At 47.7% G+C, this 19,598-nt stretch overlaps 1 protein-coding gene across 1 annotated transcript; it reads right to left on the reverse strand.

Moving 5' to 3' along the window:
- Positions 1-2,623: 2,623 nt before the first annotated feature.
- LOC120393768 (GTPase IMAP family member 7-like) lies at positions 2,624-17,383 on the reverse strand. Its single transcript, XM_039518264.1, has 3 exons — positions 17,377-17,383; positions 3,115-4,058; positions 2,624-2,638 (listed from the first exon to the last, which is right to left on the reverse strand). The coding sequence occupies exons 1-3, from the start codon at positions 17,381-17,383 to the stop codon at positions 2,624-2,626; spliced, it is 966 nt and encodes a 321-aa protein (XP_039374198.1).
- Between the last annotated feature and the right edge of the window lie 2,215 nt (positions 17,384-19,598).

Consider the following 19,598-nt stretch of genomic DNA (forward strand, 5'->3'; position numbering starts at 1 on the left):
ATTAGAGTTCTTTGAAGGGGTCAACAAACATGTGGACAAGGGGGATCCGGTGGACATAGTGTACTTAGATTTCCAGAAAGCCTTTGACAAGGTCCCTCACCAAAGGCTCTTATGTAAATTAAGCTGTCATGGGATAAAAGGGAAGGTCCTTTCATGGATTGAGAACTGGTTAAAAGACAGGGAACAAAGGGTAGGAATTAATGGTAAATTCTCAGAATGGAGAGGGGTAACTAGTGGTGTTCCCCAAGGGTCAGTCCTAGGACCAATCCTATTCAATTTATTCATAAATGATCTGGAGAAAGGGGTAAATAGTGAGGTGGCAAAGTTTGCAGATGATGCTAAACTACTCAAGATAGTTAAGACCAAAGCGGATTGTGAAGAACTTCAAAAAGATCTCACAAAACTAAGTGATTGGGCAACAAAATGGCAAATGAAATTTAATGTGGATAAATGTAAAGTAATGCACATTGGAAAAAAATAACCCCAACTATACATACAATATGATGGGGGCTAATTTAGCTACAGCGAGTCAGGAAAAAGATCTTGGAGTCATCGTGGATAGTTCTCTGAAAATGTCCACATAGTGTGCAGAGGTGCTCAAAAAAGCAAACAGGATGTTAGGAATCATTAAAAAGGGGATAGAGAATAAGACTGAGAATATATTATTGCCCTTATATAAATCCATGGTACTCCCATATCTCGAATACTGTGTACAGATGTGGTCTAAAAAAGATATTCTAGCACTGGAAAAGGTTCAGAAAAGGGCAACTAAAATGATTAGGGGTTTGGAGAGGGTCCCATATGAGAAAAGATTAAAGAGTCTAGGACTCTTCAGCTTAAAAAAGAGGAGACTAAGGGGGGGATATGATAGAGATATATAAAATCATGAGTGATGTGAAGAAAGTGGATAAGGAAAAGTTATTTACTTATTCCCATAATGCAAGAACTAGGGGTCACCAAATGAAATTAATAGGCAGCAGGTTTAAAACAAATAAAAGGAAGTTCTTCTTCACACAGCACACAGTTAACTTGTGGAACTCCTTGCCTGAGAAGGTTGTGAAGGCTGGGACTATAACAGCGTTTAAAAGAGAACTGGATAAATTCATGGTGGCTAAGTCCATTAATGGCTATTATCCAGGCTGGGTAAGGAATGGTGTCCCTGGCCTCTGTTCGTCAGAGGGTGGAAATGGATGGCAGGAGAGAGATCACTTGATCATTGCCTGTTAGGTTCACTCCCTCTGGGGCACCTGGCAGTGGCCACTGTTGGCAGACAGGCTACTGGGCTCAATGGACCCTTGGTCTGACCCAGTAGGGCAATTCTTATGTTCTTATGTTTGAATGTAGTAGGGGTTGGATGTGTGTAATTTCTTAGGATTTAAAAAAGCAAACTGAAAAAAACCAGAAATTATTTTAGTTAATTTCTTTGTTTTTGATTGTCTGCAGCAGTCAAGGGCTAAAACACTTCTCTTGCAATCTGGGTAAGGCCCCTTAGCCAAGGGGAACAGTTACCGAGGCACAGGAGCTCTGGGATCTGGGGGTGCTAGATACTGGGACACTTGGGGATGTCAGTGACTGCCATGGAAGAAGGGAAATGCAGAGTCAAGGAACAAGGCAGCCCCTGTCTCTGACAAGGTTCTCCTGTGTCATCAGAAGAAAGACTGGGGGGAATCTTCACAAAACTATGGGGGACTGTGAGAGTCCCCTCCACAGCTCTGCCTCTATCCAGCAGGCATGAGGGCTATGAATCTACAACTCTCCTGCATCCACAGCAAGAGCATCCCTCTTCCCTATCTGTTAATTTCTTCTCGGTATGGCAAGGGGCTAAGGGGGGCACATAACCTCCCCATGTGACCCTCCATGTGACTCTGCCCCACCCCCAGCCCGGGGTCCCCATGCGCTTCCGCTCCCCTCCCCATCCCACATTACCAGGGGCAGGACTTGGGGCGGTACAGCCGCCGGAGGAGCTGCTTTTCCTGCTGCCCTCCCAGCCCTGCCCCCTGCCCTTCCATGGAGCTGCGGTTGCCCCGCCTGGAAGGGCTGGGGCTCTGCTGGGAGGGGAATTGGGAAAGGATCAGAACGTCGTCAGCTCCTCCGGCTGCCGTAGTGCTCCCAGCCCTGTTCTCCTGAGAGGCGGATCCATGGAGGGGCTGGGGGCGGTACCCCATACCAGCTATAAATAGCTTGCTGGCACGGAGGACTGGAGCAGACCAGCTGACTTGCACTGGTGCTTCTCTTCCTGCAACTACTCCCACTCTTCCCTGTTCAGCTTCAGTGCCCTCCCCCCATCCTGCAGCCTCCAGCGTGACTCTGCCTGCCCAGCACACATCCTTGCCTCAGGCCAGCTCTGCCTCAACTCCTCCTGCCTCAACTCCCGGCCTCACAGTCCCCTCCCCACACAAACCAGCTCCGGAGCATATACCCTTCTACCCTCTCCTGCCTCAGCTCTGAGCCCCTCTAGTCCCTGGGCCAACTCCCCACCTTCACTCCAGCTCGGAATTCTGTATTTCCAGGGTTCAGCGGTTGAGGTTTATCAACCACCCTCTTCCGGGAAGGTCACAAGGCAGCACTAGGCAAGCCTAATTCTGCATGAACAAAACCCTCACCTGGAATGCTGTGTTCAATGCTAATTAGCCCATCTCTGAAAGGACACAGACACATGGGGGATTCAGGGTGGGAGGCAGGAACGACGACAGGCACAGAAAAATGGTCAAATGAAGACAGGTTGATGAGGCTGATTAAGAAGGAGATGAACAACAAGGGAGATGATCCAGGAAAAGATAAGAGTAAATGGTTTAGAGATGGTAGACCAGGCACTTACAATTATAATTAAAACATAATTCAATTATTAATAATTAATAAATACCTCACTCTCATATAGGTCCCTTCCAACCCTAATAATCTATGATTCTATGATTTCAAATCACTTTCCAAAGGTGATCGGTGTCATAATTACAGTCCTGGGATTTCAATCTGCTGAATAGCTGAGTGCCTTTGGCAAGGTGCCAGACCTCTCACAAGTCCAGATTCCCCTAAATACTGCAGAATTTAGTTTAGGTCACATTTGCACAGGAGTAAGAGTAATTAAATATGCAAATACAGAGCTAATCTCATTACCTTCATTGCTTCCTTCTTCCCTTGTTTTACCTTTTCCTTGTAGTATTTCTGTATTTCTTTCAGCAGGTTTTCTTCCTGTTCTGCCTCTGTGGCTTTCTGAGTTTTTGACAGCGTTTCTAAAGCTCGATATACAGTCTCGCCTAGTTCTAGATGTATTTCCTTTACTTCCTCTGGCCTTGAGTTTAAGCCTTCCTTTATGATTTTATATTTCTCCTTGAAGTGATGTATTATTTCTTTTACCTTTTCTTCCTCTAGTTCTCTGTACATTTTCTCAAGTGCCCTCTCCTGTTGTTCAGTCTTCTCTTTGGCATATTTATACAGCTCATTGCTGTAACATCGGCCTCCATTCACCTGCACCATTTTCTCAATCACTTTCCTCAGTTCATTAATCTGTTCATCCCTTTCTGTGCCAGTTGCTTTATTGTTGAAAGTGCAGCATCGGTTCCCACAATCTGCAATCAACTTCCGAAGATCTTGGTTATCCAAGTCTCTTATATAATCGTTCAGTGAGTCACCTTCTAAGTCTTCTTTCCGGGTGAATAAGACGATCATGTACCTCAGAGCCTCAACTCCAAAAATCTCTGGTATTCGCTTTACTATTGCCTTATCCTCCTCAGCGTAACAGCCCAGCTGTGTAACCAGCACCAGAGTGTGGGGGCCTGGGTAGGAGAGCCTGATACAGCGAGCGATCTCACAGGCAGATGCTTCATCAGGGGCCTTTGTATCAAAAATATCAGGTGTATCGATAACCACAACCTCCCTCCCATCCCATGTTACCCTCCCTTTAGCACAAGTCTCAGTTACTGACTTTACACTCAGCTTGGACTCAAACTTTCGCTCGCCAAGGATGGTGTTTCCTGTTGCACTTTTCCCAGCTCCAGTTTTACCAACAAGGATGATTCTCAGCTCAGGTCCTCCAGGGTCTTGACCACCAGCATGTGAATCTGCAGGAAACAAATGAGATTCATAACATCATTGCACAGGTAATAAGGTAGCGACGAACAGACTGGAGCTATGTGGTTAACTGCTAATGGAGACTTCAGCTAAACTCTCTTGCCTCTGTTTTCTGTCAGTGAATTATGTGCAAACAGACAGATTTTCTTTCATTTTTATTCAGAATTATTCACTGAATGTTTCCTCTGAATAATATTTTATCTGTAGTTTCTGCTTGTTTTACAAGTAGCTCATTGCAACAATTTAATATTCAAAATTTCACTTTCACAGAACACATGATTAATGTGGTATTGTTACCCCTTTTTAGCCTGAGCCATTAGCCAATATGTGAGGCCATGTTGGTTCTTTCTGATTGGAGGAGAAACTGATGATGGATTCAAGTATTTTCTTTGATGCAAGCCTGTTTATTTACAAAGAATGTACACAAGGTCAAGGCCTTGTTTCCCTGAACACAGTAGGAATCAAACAAAGGATACAGTTTGTTTGCTCACAATTCCAAGCCACTTTCCAGTCAGCACTCTGCCTAAAATTCTCTTTTAGCTTTCTTAGAGTCATGCTACAAGATGCCTCACTTCTTGTTTCCTGGCATTCTGCTTGCTTTTAATCTGCCTCTGGTTGCTTCTGACCCACACAGACACACACAGCTGCAACCAAACCAGATCCCAGCCTCTGTGCTTGTATTCAATCTAGTCTCTGGGGTTGACTTCCATTGTTTCAATGATCACTAAGGGTATGTCTACACTAGGAAATTAGGTCAACTTTATAGAAGTTGATCTTAAGAAAGCAATTTTATACAGTTGATCGAATATGTCCCCACTAACTGCAGTAGGTTGGAGGAGTGCATCCTCAATACCGTGGCTAGCATTGACTCATGGAGTGGTGCACTGTGGGTAGCTATCCCACAGTCCCCTCTGCCCATTGGAATGCTGGGTTAAGCTCCCAATGCCTGATAGGGCAAAAACATTGTTGCGAGTGTTTGGGGTACATGTTGTCAGTCTCCCCTCCCTCCCTACCTATCTTCCTCCCTCCCTCCTTGAAAGCAACGGCAAACAATTGTTTCATGCCTTTTTTCCTGGGTTACCCATGCAGACACCATAGCCTGGCCAGCATGGAGCCCACTCAGCTCACTGCTGCTGTTGTGAGCATTGTAAACACCTCGCATATTATCCTGCAGTATGTGCAGAACAGGACTAAGAGATGCCAGCACGAGGATGATTATGAGGAGGACATGGACACAGACATTCCTGAAAGCATGGGATGTTGCAATTGGGACAGCATGGCGGCAATGGGGCTGGTTGATACAGTGGCACACTGATTCTGGGCCCGGCAAACAAGCACAGACTGGAGGGACTGCATAGCGTTGCAGGTATGGTATGATTCCCACTGGCTGCACAACTTTAACACACATAAGGCCACTTTCATGGAACTGTGAGAGTTGCTTTCCCCTGCCCTGAAGCACAGCAATACCAAGATGAGACCTGCCCTGAGAGTTGGAAGCTTGCAATGCCTGATGGCTACCGGTCAGTCGGGAATCAATTTGGAATGGGCAAATCTACCATGGGGGCTTGTCATAAACATACAGCTAAAGGTAGCACAAAATCCACCTTTACCCTGTAAAGGGTTAAATCCTCTTTTACCTGTAAAGGGTTAAGAAGCTCAGGTAACCTGGCTGACACCTGACCAAAAGGACCAATAAGGGGACAAGATACTTTCAAATTTGGGTTGGGGGGTGGGGGAAAGGCTTGGTCTGTCTGTTCAGTGTACTTGCTGGAGACAGATCAAGAAAGCAAGCAATCCAAATCCATTAGTATTAGTAAGTACTAGCGAAGGAATGCATGTGCTTGCTTTTATTTTGGCTTGTGATTTCCTTTGTAGGAAGAGGGAGGTTGATCCCTAGTTTTGTAACTTTAAGGTTTTGCCTAGAAGGGAGATCCTCTATGTTCTTGAGTCTTTTGTTATTCTGTAAAGTATTTACCATCCCGATTTTACAGAGGTAATTCTTTTACCTTTTCTTTAATTAAAATTCTTTTTTTTAAGAACCTGATTGGATTTTCATCGTTTTAAGATCCAAGGGTTTAGGTCTGTGTTCACCTGTACCAATTTGTGAGGATATTATTCTCAAGCTTCCACAGGAAAAGGGGTGTAGGGTTTGGGGGGATATTTGGGGAAGGCAGGGCTCCAAGTGGCCCTCCCTAAATGCTTGTTTAAATCACTTGGAGATGGCAACGTTACTTAATTCAAGGTATAAGGGAGAATTTGTGCCTTGGGGAGTTTTTAACCTAAGCTGGTAGAAATAAGCTTAGGGGGTCTTCATGCAGGTCCCCATGTCTGTACTCTAAAGGTCAGAGTGGGGAGGGAACCCTGACAGGGCTGCTGTGAGCCAAGTAGCCAAGGCAATCACTAGCCTTCTGCTAGCAAGGGTAGTGACTCTGGGAAATGTGCAGGTCATAGTGGATGGCTTTGCTGCAATAGGGATTCCCTAACTGTGGTGGGGCGATAGACAGAACGCATATCCCTATCTTGGCACCGGACCACCTTGCCAACCAGTATGTAAACTGCAAGGGGTACTTCTCAATGGTGCTGCAACACTGGTGGATCACAAGGGACGTTTCACCAACATCAATGTGGGATGGCCAGGAAAGGTGCATGACGCTCACATCTTTAGGAACTCTGGGTTGTTTGAAAAGCTGTAAGAAGGGACTTACTTCCCAGATAAGAAAATTACTCTTGGGGATGTTGAAATGCCAATAGTTATCCTTGGGGACCCAGCCTACCCCTTGCTCCTATGGATCATGAAGCTGTACACAGGCAGGCTGGACAGCAGTAAGGAGCAGGCTGAGCAAGTGCAGAATGGTGGTAGAATGTACCTTTGGATGTTTAAAAGCTCACTGGTGCTGTTTGCTGACTAGGTTAGACCGCAGCACAACCAATATTCTCATTGTTATTGCTGCATGTTGTGTGCTCCACAATATCTGTGAGAGTAAGGGGGAGACATGTATGGAGGGGTGGGAGATTGAAGCAAATCTCCTGGCAGCCAGATTGAACAGCCAGACACCAGGGCGATTAGAAGAGCACAGCAAGGCGTGCTGCACATCAGAGAGGCTTTGAAAGCCAGTTTCATGACTGGCCAGGCTATGGTGTGACAATTGTGTGTGTTTCTCCTTGATGCAAAACTGCCCCTTTGTTGAATTTACTTCCCTGTAAGCCAATCTCCCTCCCACCTTAGACCACACCTGGTTAGTGCATCAGAGTTGAAAGTGCTGTCCAGAGCAGTCACATTGGAGCACTCTGGGATAGCTCCGGGAGACCAATACCGTCGAATTGCATGACACTATGTCTGCACTACCCCTGTCATAAACAGATAGTTAAGGGTTAAGGTCTCTTTTACCTGTAAAGGGTTAAGAAGCTCAGTAAACCTGACAGACACCTGACCAGAGGACCAATCAAGGGACAAAATAATTTCAAATCTCTGTGGAGGGAAGTCTTTGTTTGTGTTCTTTGTTTGGAGGTTGTTCTCTCTTTGGATCTAAGAGGGGCCAGACGTATATCCAGGCTTTCCAAGCTTCTTGAAGCATTCTCTTCTATTCAGCATAGTGAGTATTAGAAAGGCGGATTAGTCTTCTAATTAATTTCTGTATTTGCAAATGTGTGTTTGCTGGAGAAATCTCTTTATTTCTGTTTGCTGTTACTTTGATTATTCTGAGAAAGCGGGTGGGGAGTCCCTCTAGGTTGATAAGCTAGACCCTGTAATATTTTTCATCCTGGTGTTACAGAGATAGTGTTACGTTCTTTCTTTCTTTTAATAAAATCTTTTCTTTTTAGAACCTGATTGATTTCTTTCCTTGTTTGGAATCTCAGGGGAAGAAGCGGGGCGGGCGGGGGGAAGGGAATCCCTCTTTGTTTGATTCAAGGAGTTTGAATCAAGGTGATCTCTCCTGACTGCTAAGGAAGGGGAAGGTGGGGGAATGGGCTATTTCCCTTTGTGTTAAGATCCAAGGAGTTTGGATCTGTGTTCCCCAGGGAAAGTTTTGGGGGAACAGGGAGTGTGCTAGACACTGGAATTTCTAGCTGGTGGCAGCATAACCAGATCTAAACTAGGATTTAAGTTTAGAGGAGTCCATGCAGGTCCCCATCTTGTGGACGCTAAAGTTCAAAGTGGGGAATAAACCTATGACAACCCCAAATCTGAACCAAGAAGGTCGATTTTAGCGCTACTCCCCTTGCCAGAATGGGGTTGGTTGTGTAGCTGCATTGCTTATAAAATTGGCCTAATGTGGTTAATTTCGACCTAATCTTGTAGTGTAGACCTCATTTAGCCTGAGTGGAAGTTAGCTAGCATGCTCCTGAGCTTCAGTGAGGTTTCATCCAATCACCAGCATGATTACCCCCCACATCACAGCTCCATTTACTGCCCTAATGGAGTTCAAAATGGTGACACCCTATATGACTCGTTCCAAACAAAAAAGAAAATAAATAATTTACAAATGATGCAAGTTTAACTATTTACATGGTGTTTTTTGTTAGGATGTTTTCACATGAAACACAAATCTTCTTGGAGAACTCCTTTTATGTCTCTACCTGATTTCCTTTCAGCCACCCAGGAGGGGCCTCTTCCAGTGAATGTTGAGGTGTGTCTGTTGTTTCTGTGAAATCTGCTGTATGGGATAGGCCCTGCCCATTCTATTCTATTCGGGAACTCATTACTATCACAACTTTTCCAGCCTCAGCTTCCACACATGCATTCTCAGGTTCTGGTGGGCAACCACCCTGGCATTCTGTCCCGCGGATGTCTTTGCAGCTGTTCCTCATGGATAACTTTAAGCTTAGGCCTGGGATCCAACTGTATTCTGAACACCACTTAATTTATTTGTGTTAGTACTGTGTAGGGTGCCTCCCAAGGTTTATGCAGCTTAGGGATCCTAATATTCACTCTGCTAAGATTGTGGAACTGGATCCCTCCCCTCCCTTAAACATCTCCCCACATGACCTTACATCACAGAGGTTTTTTTCATTTTGTCAGAGGCTGTCCTCACATTTGCTCTAGCAAAGTTGTGAACTCTTTCTATTGTGGGTTGCAGGTGTAGGGTTTCTACATAGTCCAGATGGTTCAAATCCCTCTGTTCCTCTTCAGACCATTCAAGAGGTTTGCTGGGGTGCTGAGCTCCTGCCCAAACATGAGTTCTGGGCTATGCTTCATACTCCCATAGCTGCTGTTCTATCAGCCATCACAAGGATTGGGGCTTGCTGGTTCCCATCCATTTGGTCTGTTGTACAACAGTAGCCAGCTGAGCCCCGAGCAGCCTGTTGAACCTTCCCACCACCCCAACAGACTGTGGGTGTGCTGGGAGGGGGTGAGTTGGGGAGCTTAGAATCTCACAAACCTGCTGAAACACTTTGGAGTCACAGTTTCTCCTTTGATCCATGCAGTGGCGGATTAGCCAATGGGCCCCTGGGCCCTGTCCAATTAGGGAGCCCTGGAAAAATGGGCACCCTGCCCCCAGCAGACAAGCGCCAGGGCAGGTCAGGGGAAGCCTTCGTGCCTTGCCTCTTCTCCTTGGAAGCAGTGCCGGATGGAGTGGGGGAAGTCCACATGCACCGACCCCGCTCTGGTCCCTGGCAGCAATGCTGGTCAGCAGGGGATACCTCAGCACCGGGACCCTGGCTGCAGCCATAAGACTGGAGGAGCTTTAGCTCCCTGCCTCAGCCTCAGGGCTGGAGAAGCTGTCACTCCCCTCTGCAGCCCTAGGGAGCAAATGGAGGGCTGCAGTGTGGGGGGGGGCAGAATGGGGTGGGACCATGGGTAGAACAAGGGCGGGGACATCGAGGAAGGGACAGAATGGTATGAAGCCATGAGTGGGGCTACAGGTGGAAGGGGCAGAATGGGGTGGGACTGCGGGCAGAAGGTGTGAGGAGGGGTCCCCCACTTACTCTGGCCCAGGGCCCCATGGAATCTTAATCTGCCTCTTGATCCCTGTGAAACTAACTTGGGACCCCAGATCTGGTGAAGAATTCATTCACTAGAACCCCTGCTACTGTCACAGCCTCTGGATTTCTTATCGGATAAGCCTCAGGCCATTTTGGGAAGTATCCATAGCTACCAGCAACTATTGATTGCCAGCGTCTGTGTCAGGCAGAGGTCCCAGCACACCGACAGCAATGCACTCTCTTGGTGCTCGAGATACTGCTGCAAAGGGCCTTCCCTGTGTTAGGGGCGGCTGTTGTAAGACTTGCAGACTGATAGACCTACCCCATTTGTGAGCCTAATGACAAGAAGTTGGATAAAAGTATACACAATATTCTAAACACAGAAATGATGATGGGGAAAAGTTACAAAAAAGGGAGACAAAGACAAATTAGCCCAAATGAAAAGGTCTCCTGCTAGAGATTCATAGAATCCAAGGCCAGAAGGGACCATTGTGATCATCTAATCTGACCCTCTTCTGACAGCAGAGGGCTGGGTTTACCAGTGGTGTCCCCTAGTGGTTAGGTTACTGGGCCTCCACTCCCCACAAACCTCATCTTCAACAACAACTCTTGCCGGCATACCCTCCAGTTGGGTCACCAATTCATGCCCCTTTCTGGAGTAACAGAGTTCAAAGAAATATACAGAGTCCCAAGGCCCTACCTGTGGTGAGGATGCAAGTCCACCTCCTGACCCCTATAGGTGGCTCACCCTTGCCTTAGGGCTTTGAATGTCTCTACTCTCTTCTTACTTCTGAGAGGGCTGCTGCTGAGGGCATGAACCTCCCTTCCACACCAGTAGCGTAGCTACGGGTGGAGCATGGGGAGCAGCCGCTCCTCCACTGAGCACAAATGGCACCTTGTCAATTTCTTGGTGCCTTTTTACTCACCTGGTGGAGCGATAAAAAAAAAAAAGGTGCCACCCAATGCGGTGCTCTTATTTTACTCATCCGGCGGCACTCCGGCTCTTCGGCAGCACTTCAGAGGCGGGACCTTCACTCGCTCCGTGGGTCTTCGGAGGGACTTCGGTGGCGGGACCTTCAGTGCCGCCGAAGACACCCAGAGCAAGTGAAGGGCCTGCTGCCAAAGTGCCGCTGAAGATCCGGAGCGCCGCCGGGTGAGCAAAAGCGCTGCAGGGTAGTGTCTTTTTTTGGAGGGGGATCCCCCTGTTCCCTCCGCCTGGCTACACCACTGTTACACGCGACAAGGGCCTGGGCCCTCTCTCTCCAATGAGCTCCAACCCAGGGCCCTATGAGAGGCAACAGGATCAAGCACCATGGAGCACGTCAAGGGTGCCTCCTTGGGCCACTTCCTACCATTCGCCTCCCACAAAAGACTCAAAGTTCAACATAGAGAGGAGAAATCCAGCTGAGAGCCTCTTCCTGAGAGCGAAGGTTTCTGCAGTTCCCTCATTCGGGAGCTCTCAGGATAGGTCTGTCCATTTCTGAGCTGTCTGTCTCCCTTTTAAGATCCTCCTCTAGCAGGAGCAGGTTGTACAGGTGGTGGGGGGAGAATCACCTGGGCCCAGAACTTCACCTTAACTCCTTCAGTTCCAGTGTGGAACCATATACCCCATCAGACCACTTTGTAACACAGGCCACAAAATCCTCCCAAAATAATTCCTATCACAGACCTTTTAGAAAAACATCCAACCTTGATTTAAAAATTACCAAATTCTTGCCGGCAAGTTAAAGAAGTATGGGCTGGATGAATGGACTATAAGGTGGATAGAAAGCTGGCTAGATAGTTGAGCTCAATGGGTAGTGATCAACGGCTCCATGTCTAGTTGGCAGCTCGTTTCAAGCAGAGTGCCCCAGGGGTCGGTCCTGGGGCCAGTTTTCATCAAAATCTTCATTAATGATTTGGAGGATGGTGTGGACTGCACCCTTAGCAAGTTTGCAGATGACACTAAACTGGGAGGAGTGGTTGATATGCTGGAGGGTAGGGATAGGATACAGAGGGATCTAGACAAATTAGAGGATTGGGCCAAAATAAATCTGATGAGGTTTGTATCTATTGGGTTTCCAGGAAACTGGGTGGGCGGAAGCCCGCCCAATGCTAAAGGATCCCCCCCCCCAACCTAAGGGGAGGATCTACGGGACCTCAGAAACCCACTAATTTCGGGGGACAACTAATAAAAGAACAGGGACAGGAGTGCAGTCAAAGGGTAATAAGAAGGGAGCCTGACGGGGACACCGAGCAGAGAACCCCAGACAGCACCCACTGCTCCTCGAAGGCGTCAAGAGTGCCAGCGGACCCGCCCAGAGGAACTCCGCCCGGAGACGTGAACGGACTAAGGATCGGAAACAAGCCCCACAGTCACAGGAGTCTCTGTTGGACAACCGCCTCTCCCCTGATGAGGTTTGTAGCAGAGTGGTTACCCGCTCCTGCCCTTCAGGGCTTAAAACAGCCCAGGAGAGGGCTGTAGCTGGGGCAAGAAGCCTGGGCTGATTGGGAGAAAGCAGGCTCAGCTGTGGCTAGGTCCCAATCAGGCCCAGCTGGCCCCTATAAGAGGCTGGGAGCCAGGAGCCCAGACACTCTGTGTAGGGAGAAGGGCCTAGCTGCTGGGTGCTAGACAAGTTACCTAGAGTGGAGCAGGGTTGGGGAAAGGCAGAGGAGCTGGGGAGATCCTCCTGAAAAGCCCCAGACTGCGGCCTAGCATTAGGCCAGGAGGTACTGGAGGTTGCAGGGGGCAGCCCAGGGATAGGCAAAGGCAGCAAGTCCAAACCCAACCTTGCCAGTGATGAGTGGCGGATACTGCAGTCTGCCCCAGTGAACGGGGGCTAGATAGAGACTGGGCAGTAGCCAAGACTGAGGCAAAGTGGGGATAGTGGAGTGGGGGTTCCCCTGGCAGGGGGAGACCCAGTTAAAGGGGCACCAGGGTCCTGGGAGGGACACGGGGACCAGTAGCTGGAAGGTGGATTACGGCCTGCAGAGGTCTCTCCGAGCTGGATTGAGCTAATTCCCAGGATAACCAGCAAGAGGTGCCGCAGGGGTGAGTCTGGCCCGTCTACAAAGATCAACAAGGACAAGTGCAGAGTCCTGCACTTAGGAGGGAAGAATCCCATGCACTGCTACAGACTAGGGACCAAACGGATAGGAAGCAGTTCTGCAGAAAAGGACCTAGGGGTTACAGTGGACGAGAAGCTGGATATGAGTCAACAGTGTGCCCTTGTTGCCAAGAAGGCTAACAACATTTTGGGTTGTATAAGTAGAGGCATTGCCAGCAGATCGAGGGAGGTGATCATTCCCCTATGTTCGGCATTGTTGAGGCCTCATCTGGAGTACTGTGTCCAGTTTTGCCCCCACACTACAAGAAGGATGTGGATAAATTGGAAAAAAGTCCAGCAGAGGCCAACAAAAATGATTAGGGGGCTGGAGCACATGACTTATGAGAAGAGGCTGAGGGAACTGGGATTGTTTAGTCTGCAGAAGAGAAGAATGAGGGGGGATTTGATAGCTGCTTTCAACTACCTGAAAGGGGGTTCCAAAGAGGATGGAGCTAGACTGTTCTCAGTGGTAGCAGATGATAGAACAAGGAGTAATGGTCTCAAGTTGCAAAGGGGGGGGGAGTTTGGTTGGACGTTAAGAAAAACTTTTTCAGTAGGACGCTGGTCAAACACTGGAATGGGTTACCTAGGGATGTGGTCGAATCTCCGTCCTTAGATGTTTTTAAGGTCAGGCTTGACAGAGCCCTGGATGGGATGATTTAGGTGGGGATTGGTCCTGCTTTGAACAGGGGGTTGGACTAGATGACCTTCTGAGGTCCCTTCCAATCCTGATATTCTATGATTCAGTGATGGAGAATCCACCACCACACTTGGTAAATTGTTCCAATGGTTAATTACGCTCACTGTTAAAAAGTTATGCCTTATTTCCAGTCTGAATATGTCTACCTTCAACTTCCAGACATTGGATTGTGTTATACCTTTTTCTGCTAGCCTGAAGAACCCATAATTCAATATTGGTTCCCCATGTATGTATCTATAGACTGTAATCAAGTCACCCCTTAACCTTCTCTTTGTTAAGCTAAATAGACAGAGCTCCGGGAGCTTATCATTCTAAGGCAGGTTCTCTAATCCTTTAATCATTCTCATGGCTCTTCTCTGAACCCTTTTCCATTTATCAACATATGGACATCAGAACCGGACACAGTATTTTAATAGTGATTCCACCAGAGCCAATTCCACAGGTAAAATAACCTCTCTGCTCCTACTCAAGATTCCCTTGTTTATGTATCCTAGGTTCTAATTAGGAAATTTGGCCATAGCATCACACTGAGAACTCATGTTCAACTGAATATCCACCAAGACCACAAATCTTTTTCCGAGAGAGACAGTTTCCCAGGATAAAGTCCCCCATCCTGCAAGTACAGCTACCTTCTTTGTTCCTAGAGGGATACATTTGTGTGACATGGTGCTGGCTAGGAAACCCTGAGCCAGCCCTCTGTCATTCCAGCTCCAACCACCAAAGGGGAATTGGAGCTGGCTGAGTAAGCCCAGTCCTAAGTAGCAAATAGGAAACAGCTGCCGGCCTTGTTAGCCAGGGACTACTTAAAAGCTGGCAGGAAGGAAGCCAGGGGAGAGGAAAGGGAGGAGCCAGGGAGTTAGAGGCCACTCTCCCCTGCTGGCTGCAGAAGCTAGCAGTCCCAGAGGCTGTAAGCCTGATGCTGTCAGTAGCTACAAGTTGGTGGGAACTTGTACTGTAAATAAATAGCACCGGTGATTGCGCCAAAGCAGAGGTCTCTGGCTGGTTTGTGGGAGCAGAAGTGGCAGAAGACAAAGGGGCCTGCCTCTGCCCTTTTACGCATGGGGGCTTGTCCAGGATCCTGAGCCAATGGATGTGGTTGGTGGCCTGGAGATGGAGGAGGCCCTGCAGTGGCTTGTCAAATAGCAGGAGCAGATGCAGAAGGCCCTGAAAAGCTTCCAGCAGCCCCCCAGGCAGAGGCAGGCCTTGCTAACCTGGCAGGCAGAACGACAAAAAAGCCTACAGGACTTTATAAGAGAGCAGGCCAGCGTGAAGCAGCAACTCCCAATGAATGGTGAGTCCTGCGGTAGGGGATGGCAGCCAGCCACTGGGTTTGGGACTCTGTAAGATGGGCCTGTTAGAGGAAATGGATGCTTTCCTCAGTATGTTTGAGTGGGCAGCCCTGAGCAGTGAATGGGATAGGGCAACCCGGGTCCCACGGCTGGCTCCCTACCTAGCAGGAGAAGCTCAAGTGGCCTATATGGCCTTGAGTGAGGAACAGGCTCGGCATTATGAGATGTTGAGGGTGGCCATTCTAGACCAGGTGGGCTTGTTGGCAGAGAAATACAGCTAAAAGTTCCCATTGGCCCAATGGACAGGGGCTGTGCGGCCTGGAGCATTCTCCCAGAGACTGGTGGACTGGGCCACTGGCTAGTTAAGGCCCGAGATGCAAAGGGTGTAGGAAATAATGGACTCCCTAGTCCTAGAACAATTGCAGAGCCTCCCAGAGAACAGAGCCTCCCAGAGAATATCCTAGTCTGGGTTGGGCAACATCAGCCAAGTACGGTCGAAGCAGCAGTCAAGCTGACTGAGGAGTACACGGAAACAGATGTTCCCCAAAGGGAGGGCTGGCCCTATAAAGATAGAGTTGGGGAAGAAGCTGAGGGAACCCCTTCAAAGAGGAAGGAGGAACCCTGAGGAGCTCCCAGTAGAGCCGGTGAGATTCTTTGCTGGCAGTGCGGGCGGCCAGCTCACAAAAAGGATTGCCCAGATATGGAATGTGGGTGAGCTGAATGTTTTGGCTGGACTAATGCTGGAGGGTGGACAAGGGGGCAGAGGCTGTCCACTGTCCCAGTGACAGTGGGGAGGAAACCCCAAAGGGGCCTGATGGATTCAACTTCTGCCTGATTGCTCGTCCAAAGGGGGCTGATAAAACCGTACTGGGTGGCCACATGGATTGCCCTGGAGTGTATCCATGGAGACCGGAGATACTTCCTGGTGGCCCAGGTGCCCCTAGAAGTGTGGGGCAGCTTTAAATGGAAGTGGGTTGGTGTAGTAGAGGGGTTACTGTGCCACATTGTGTTGGGTATGGATTGGGGCCCTCTCCCCAGAGGGAAAAGAAAAGGTTCCCCAACGAAGGGGGAGGAGACCCCTAGACTGAGAAGCCCCAGGGAGCAGGAGGAGGAGCAGTAGCAGGAGCAAAGTCCTCAGGGTAATGAACATGAGAACTCTAGACAACAGAGCCCGGATAGAGTAGACAGAGGGAAAGGATGTGTGGGGGAGATGACCAGCCCAAGCGCCTTAGAGGAAGAAAAGGGGCAACTGGAGCTCCCCACAACACATCTCTCAGGAGAAGAAGTAGGGAATCCGGTTGGTGGCTTGGGAGAACCCAAGACCCAGGGTGTCCAGCAGGAGGTTGGGATTGGCCTCGACCTTCTACCAAAAGGAAAGGGGATAAAAGAGAAGGGACGCCAGTGGGGGTGTGATTGGTGTGAGGACCTGGGGGTGGCAGCAGAGCTATGGGAATACCCACCCCCGACCAGTGTATTTTTTGCGGGAGGAGGATGAAGGAATCTCCCATAGAGGATGCCGGTGATTGTCCGAACGAGGGGGAGAGACTTCCCCAGACAAAAGCCACTGGAAGGGGGCAGGGAGGCTAAGGAACGACTAACCTCGCAAATAGGGAACAGCTGCCGGCCTTGTTAGCCAGGGGCTGAGTAAAGGCTGGCAGGAAGAAAGCAAGGGAGAGGAAAGGAAGGGGACAAGGAATTAGAGGCCACTCTCCTCTGATGGCTGCAGAAGCTAACAGGCTCTGAGCCTGACTCTGTCTGTAGCTAAAGGGTAGTGGGAACATGTACTGTAAATAAAGAGCATGGGTGATTGCACCAAAGCAGAAGTCTCTGGCTGGTTTGTGGGTACAGAAGAACCAGAAGACAAAGGGGCTCATCTGCTCCCTGTTACAATTTGCATATAGCTGTATTAAAACTCATATTGTTTGCTTGAACCCAGTTTACCAACCAATCCAGATCGCTATGAAGCAGTGACCTATTCTCTTCATTATTTCTTACCACTCTCTGTAGCCCTGAGGATTAATCTGTTGGTCTGTATAAAATGTCTTTCTGATGAATTTAAGTATTTGATGTAATAGGGCTATAGATTTATAATGCAATGGCTGTAATGCAAGTAACCTACAGGTCAAACATCCTGTATGACGCTAAGGCAACTTCAGCACATTTTAGGACCCTTAATCAGAAAAGTGATAACAAGACAAAATACCTACGCAGATGTCTGGGGACCTTTAACTGAACCAATAACTGTAAAGGGTGGAAAAAGGGATTTTTGCCCACAAATCTAACAAGTACACCACAAATGCGTACATACCTGTCATTCATACGCACATAAATGTTAGCCTATGATACAAGTGTACCCTAACATTTCTGTGGGGGAAAGATGAAATTTGGGCATAGGAGGAAGGATTTCTGACTAATGCTTTATAAAAAGGTGAAACAGATCACCATTAGACAGGCAATTCTACCCATCCATCTGCTCCTGTCTACACCTTCATTGCCTCCACCTTTCACGATACCCTCATCTACGTATCGATGTCACCATCTATGACAGCTATTAACTATTAATAGGCCGTAGTATTATTTCTTTTCAAAACTGTAAGTAAAAAAGGGATTTAATCTCCCTTATATTTCATTTTAGTTAAAGCATTTTAGCATATATAGAGTTAAATCAGAACGCAAACAATCTTGAAGAAACTTCCTCTGCCAAAGGTGTGAAAAACACCTAATGTGCTGCTGCACCAGATTGAGAGTATTAATTAAGTCTGCAGCTTATAACAGTGTATTATCATAAATATATCTCTTAAAGAACTATGATATTTTGAAACTTTTTAATCCTGAACTGTTTTAACATTTGCTTATTATTTCATTGATTTTAAAAAAAAGGTCTTTATGACTATATCTGTCTCTGTCATATACCCCGAAGTTCCTTTTATAAACTCTGTGAAGCCTGATTCAGGACAAACTTTATCTTCTGATCAAACATATTGGCGAGCCAAACCCATATTAATTAATGTCAAATAATAATTATTATTAATAATTAAAATTAATTAATCAAATAAAATTAAATTAAGTGGAGGTTGGGTGGCAGTCATGGGACAGGAACAGGGGTTGGATTGTGGGCATTCTGGGGTCTGTCAAGACTCAGCGGGGGTGAATAGGGGTCGGGGCAGTTAGGGGACAGGAGCAGGGGTGGGGTCCTGGGGTGGTAGTGGAGGGTCTCTGGGGGACGGTGAGGGGACAAGGAGCAGGATGGGTCAGGGATTCTGAGGGAGGCGGGCAGTTGGGGGGCAGGAAGTGGGTGGGGGTCAGATAGGGGGCAGGGCCAGGCTGTTTGGGAGGCACAGCCGTCTCTACCCTAAAGCTCATTCAGCAGTTTTAGGCTTGCAGAAGAGCCAAGCCGTTAGCTTTTCCATTAGGGCTGCCATCCCCTTCACTTCTCAAATGCCACATTATAGTCTATATTTAATTTCAGTGCCATAGGGAGATTCATGTCAGGGGAGGGTAGCTTCATTTAAAATTAGTCACTGGGGGAGGGATCACATGAGAAGAGCAATATCCTACACCACCTACCTCCTTCCCAACCCTACCAAAGGAGACCCCCCTCCCCTGCATTTCCTGAGGCTCCAGAGGGGTTAATTCAGTGGTTCTCAAACTTTTGTACTGGTGATCCCTTTCACATAGCAAACCTGTGAGTGTGACCCCCCACTTATAAATTAAAAACACTTTTTTATATATTTAACACTATTATAAATGCTGGAGGCAAAACAGGGTTTGAGATGGAGGCTGACAGCTCGCACCCCGCAATAATAACCTCATGACCCCCTGAAGGTTCCTGTCCCCCAGTTTGAGAACCTCTGGGGTAATTTAATTTTAACACCCTATGTCCATTCACATGCATGTGCTATTTTGAGCATTTCAGTTTTCACAACATAGGCTCATCCCAGATTCTGGAACAAGCTCAAATGCTCAGTTTGTGGAGCATGTACATAAGCTATACTAAAGACAAACCCACAGTAACTGTCTCCAGTTTGTGAGGGACCCCATGGAGCCAGTCTCTAGGATACAGATAAATGCATGGAGGTTAAGTCCATTAATGGCTATTAGCCAGGATGGGTAAGGAATGGTGTCCCTAGCCTCTGTTTGTCAGAGGGTGGAGATGGATGGCAGGAGAGAGATCACTTGATCATTACCTATTAGGTTCACTCCCTCTGGGGCATTTGGCATTGGCCATTGTCGGTAGACAGGATACTGGGTTGGATGGACCTTTGGTTTGACCCAGTATGGCCAGTCTTATGTTCTAACCTAAATGAACCCAAAGTTATGGAGACAGATAAAAGTCAAGGAAGCCAGCAGAGTAATAGAAACCTGGAAAAATGTCTGACTGGATGGGCTCAGGCATTTGGTCACAAGCTGAGGTGGTTCAAAAAGTTCTGGATTTTTTTTAAGCAGAATTTTTTTTATTGTTTCTTTAAACAATCAAACACAGCAAGCAGCAGATATTTGGCCACACACTTCTGAAACCCCAAACCATAA

Source organism: Mauremys reevesii, unplaced genomic scaffold, assembly GCF_016161935.1.
Source record: "Mauremys reevesii isolate NIE-2019 unplaced genomic scaffold, ASM1616193v1 Contig3, whole genome shotgun sequence".
NCBI classification, from domain to species: domain Eukaryota; kingdom Metazoa; phylum Chordata; order Testudines; family Geoemydidae; genus Mauremys; species Mauremys reevesii.